The sequence below is a fragment of the Lipotes vexillifer genome, unplaced genomic scaffold (genome assembly GCF_000442215.2).
Source record: "Lipotes vexillifer unplaced genomic scaffold, Lipotes_vexillifer_v1.1 scaffold899, whole genome shotgun sequence".
In the NCBI taxonomy this organism is placed as follows: Eukaryota; Metazoa; Chordata; class Mammalia; order Artiodactyla; family Lipotidae; genus Lipotes; species Lipotes vexillifer.
Window position 1 is genome coordinate 315516 of NW_006784311.1, and position 3309 is coordinate 318824.

General features: G+C 65.8%; 1 protein-coding gene across 1 annotated transcript in view; it reads left to right on the forward strand.

The window, feature by feature from the left end:
- The window catches only part of DUSP9 (dual specificity phosphatase 9), a 2990-nt gene extending 171 nt beyond the window's left edge, over window positions 1-2819 (forward strand). The window contains 3 exon segments of the mRNA XM_007456639.1: window positions 1-204; window positions 1498-1947; window positions 2206-2819. The exon segment at window positions 1-204 is cut by the window's left edge and continues 7 nt beyond it. Coding sequence (XP_007456701.1) covers window positions 1-204; window positions 1498-1947; window positions 2206-2528 — 977 coding nt within the window. The 3' untranslated portion in view covers window positions 2529-2819.
- The last annotated feature ends 490 nt before the right edge of the window (window positions 2820-3309 follow it).

Consider the following 3309-nt stretch of genomic DNA (forward strand, 5'->3'; position numbering starts at 1 on the left):
GGAGCCTGTCGGTGCGCGCGCTCCTGCCTGGGCCGCCGCTGCAGCCGCCCCCGCCCGCCCCGGTGCTCCTGTACGACCAGGGCGGGGGCCGGCACCGGCGCGGGGAGGCCGAGGCCGAGGCCGAGGAGTGGGAGGCCGAGTCGGTGCTGGGCACCCTGCTCCAGAAGCTGCGGGAGGAAGGCTACCTGGCCTACTACCTACAGGGTACGTGCGGGTGGTGGCCCGCGGGCACCAGCCCGGGGAGGACCCCAGCCTAGGGAGGGCCGGGCCCCACCTTCTGAGGACATTCATGATTCATTTGACCTTGGGCAAGCCCGGCCTCATTTTGTCTAAAGTGGAGGTGAGATTTCCCTCCGCTGAGCATGACCTTGGGGAAGTCCTTCACTCTTGGGAGCCCCAGTTTCTGAGTCTGGAAAATGGGGAGAATCTGCCCTGACCTGGCTCCCTGGATGCTCAAGAATGGAATACCCAGTTCGGGCTCCCAGCCCCCATCCCATCATATCACCCCCTCCCCCAGCTGCTCAGCCATGGGTGAAGGAGGCTGGAGCCACAAGAGGACAAATCCTGCTCAGCAAAGGGTCTGGAAGGGGGAGGGGAAGAGAGAGGGAGAGAAGCAGTGAAGGCAGGAGGAGGCAGAGACCTTCCCCCCTCCCCCGCCTGCCATGGTCATGGCAGGGCTTGGGGGTGGAGGGGAGATGGGCTGATACAGACATGTTGGCTCCTTGCCAAGCCAAACACCCCCAGAGATCCAGGGTAAGGATGAGATTCCCATGAACCTACAGAGCCAGCTGTCCCCACCTCCCCATCCAGGAGGGTCATTGGCCTGTTGTCCCTTGCTCCATTCTGAATGCGCAGGGACATCGAAATACATAAAATGTCAAATTTCCAGGGCCCCACCCCCATCCCCAGGGAAATAGTAGTTGTTTGTAGATGGAGATGTTCACTTCTTGGGACTTTGGGACCATCCAGGTGGAACGCTGCACTCTCTCCCAGGCTCTCTGCCTCTTCGGGTCGACCTCATCCCTGAGGAGAGCGCAGACACGGCTGTGACCCGGCCCCTGGCCTCGGGGTGCTCCTGGTCGACCTGGGTCGGGAGACCCCCAGGCAGAGAACTCACATCTGAACCTTTCCTCTCCTGTAACTGATGGCCGCTGTCCTCCCCAAGGCTGGCAATACATCTAAACTCTGTTGAGCCCTCATGCCTGCCTTGGCTTGGCCCTGGAGGGGTGTAAGATCCTCTTTGGGTGGCTCTGCCCCAGCCTGGCGCCTTGCAGCTGCAGTGGGCCCTTGCTGTTCGGAGCAGCAGCCACAAGTGCTGAGCACACCACACGGGAGACCAGTATAGGTCAGACTGCTGGCTTTCGAGTTCCCTTTGGAGACATCTGTCAGCCCCCTCAGGCATCAGGATTGTCCAGGGTCGGGGTCCCTATCCCCAGCCAGGGCACTCGGCTACCCAGGAGGCCAGATCAACGGGATCCTCCCCTTGTCCCCTCCCAGGTGGCTTCAGCAGATTCCAGGCCGAGTGCCCTCACCTATGTGAGACCAGCCTTGACAGCCGTGGGGGCCCAAGCACAGCTCCGGTGCCCAGCCCAGTGGTGGGGCTCGGTGGCCTGTGCCTGGGCTCCGACTGCTCCGACGCGGAATCCGAGCCTGACCGTGACTCCATGAGCTGTGGCCTGGATTCGGAGGGTGCCACGCCCCCCCCAGCGGGGCTGCTGCCATCCTTCCCCGTCCAGATCCTGCCCAACCTCTACCTGGGCAGTGCCCGGGATTCGGCCAACGTGGAGAGCTTGGCCAAGCTGGGCATCCGCTACATCCTCAATGTCACCCCAAACCTGCCTAACCTCTTCGAGAAGAACGGCGACTTTCACTACAAGCAGATCCCCATCTCGGACCACTGGAGCCAGAACTTGTCCCAGTTCTTTCCAGAGGCCATCGCGTTCATTGGTGAGGCCGCTCTGCACTCCCCCCTCCCTCCCCAGCCCCAGGCCTGGCTGCTGGCCTCTCCCACGTCTTCCCTGTCCCTCACCTGGGCTCCTCCAGGCTCAGCTGCCTCCCCAGAACCCCGAGCCGGGATGGCCCTGCGGGGGCCGGGCACCACTGGAGCAGCTCCCCAGCTCGGAGGACGGGGCGGGGACTGCCAGGGACCCCCCCAGAAGGCCACCACCCGCACCTCACGCGGGCCCCCCCTCTGCCCCCACCTAGATGAGGCCTTGTCCCAGAACTGCGGGGTGCTCGTTCACTGCCTGGCGGGCGTCAGCCGCTCCGTCACCGTCACCGTGGCCTACCTCATGCAGAAGCGCCACCTCTCGCTCAACGACGCCTACGACCTAGTCAAGCGAAAGAAGTCCAACATCTCGCCCAATTTCAACTTCATGGGGCAGCTGCTGGACTTCGAGCGCAGCCTGCGTCTGGAGGAGCGGCGTGCCCGGGATGGGGGCAGCGGGGGGCAGGAGTCGGCCGCCTCCGACCCGCCCTCCTTCGCCACGCCCACCAGCGATGGCGTCTTTGAGCTGGACGCCACATAGGGCCCGCGCCGCCCCCCAGCGGGTGCGCCCAGCCCAGCCACCCGCGTGCTGGGGAAGAGGCGGGAGGCGGCTCGGCCTGGGGCGCGGGGAGAGCACAATACCTCCTGTGGAGCTGTGGGAGGTGGGACGAGGCAGGAGCCGGGAGCCCCTCCAGGCTGGTGGTAGGGACAGGCCTGTTCTACCCACTTGAAACATCCATGGGAATCCTATTAAACGTGCCTATGGGCCGGGCCTGGGGCCTCCAGCCTGACCCGCGCTGCTTATGGGCGGAACCCCGCTCCAGAACCTGCCTCTTCTGCGACTGTTACTTTTTCCTTCGCGGGGGGGGGGGATTCCCAGGGATTCCCACCCCCATCCCCAGAGACCCTTCCAGGTGGCTGCCGGTTCCCAGGGCCCAGGCCGTATGCACTCGGGCCGAGCTGGCCGCGTGCCGAGCCCCCTGCGGCTTCCCCTTGCGGGAGGGCCGTGGGTCCGTGCCGAGCCCCCTGCGGCTTCCCCTTGCGGGAGGGCCGTGGGCCCGTTCCGGCCACCTCGTCTGTGGCTGCTTATGGGGAGGGGTGCACCGCCGCCGCCAGCATAGTCAGCCCCTGCTCCTCCGCAGAGGGCTTGGGCCTCCTGGGACTGGGGGCCTCCCCGGGGACATGGCCTTGGAGGCGCAGCGGCCACCCAGCGTCCGCACGGGACAGCCCCTTTCTGGGTGGCTCCTTGCTGGGCAGCGCTAGGGGGGAGGGCGCCGACCTGGGAGCCGCTGGGCTGTTCCCGGCCACACATCTGGCGCCCT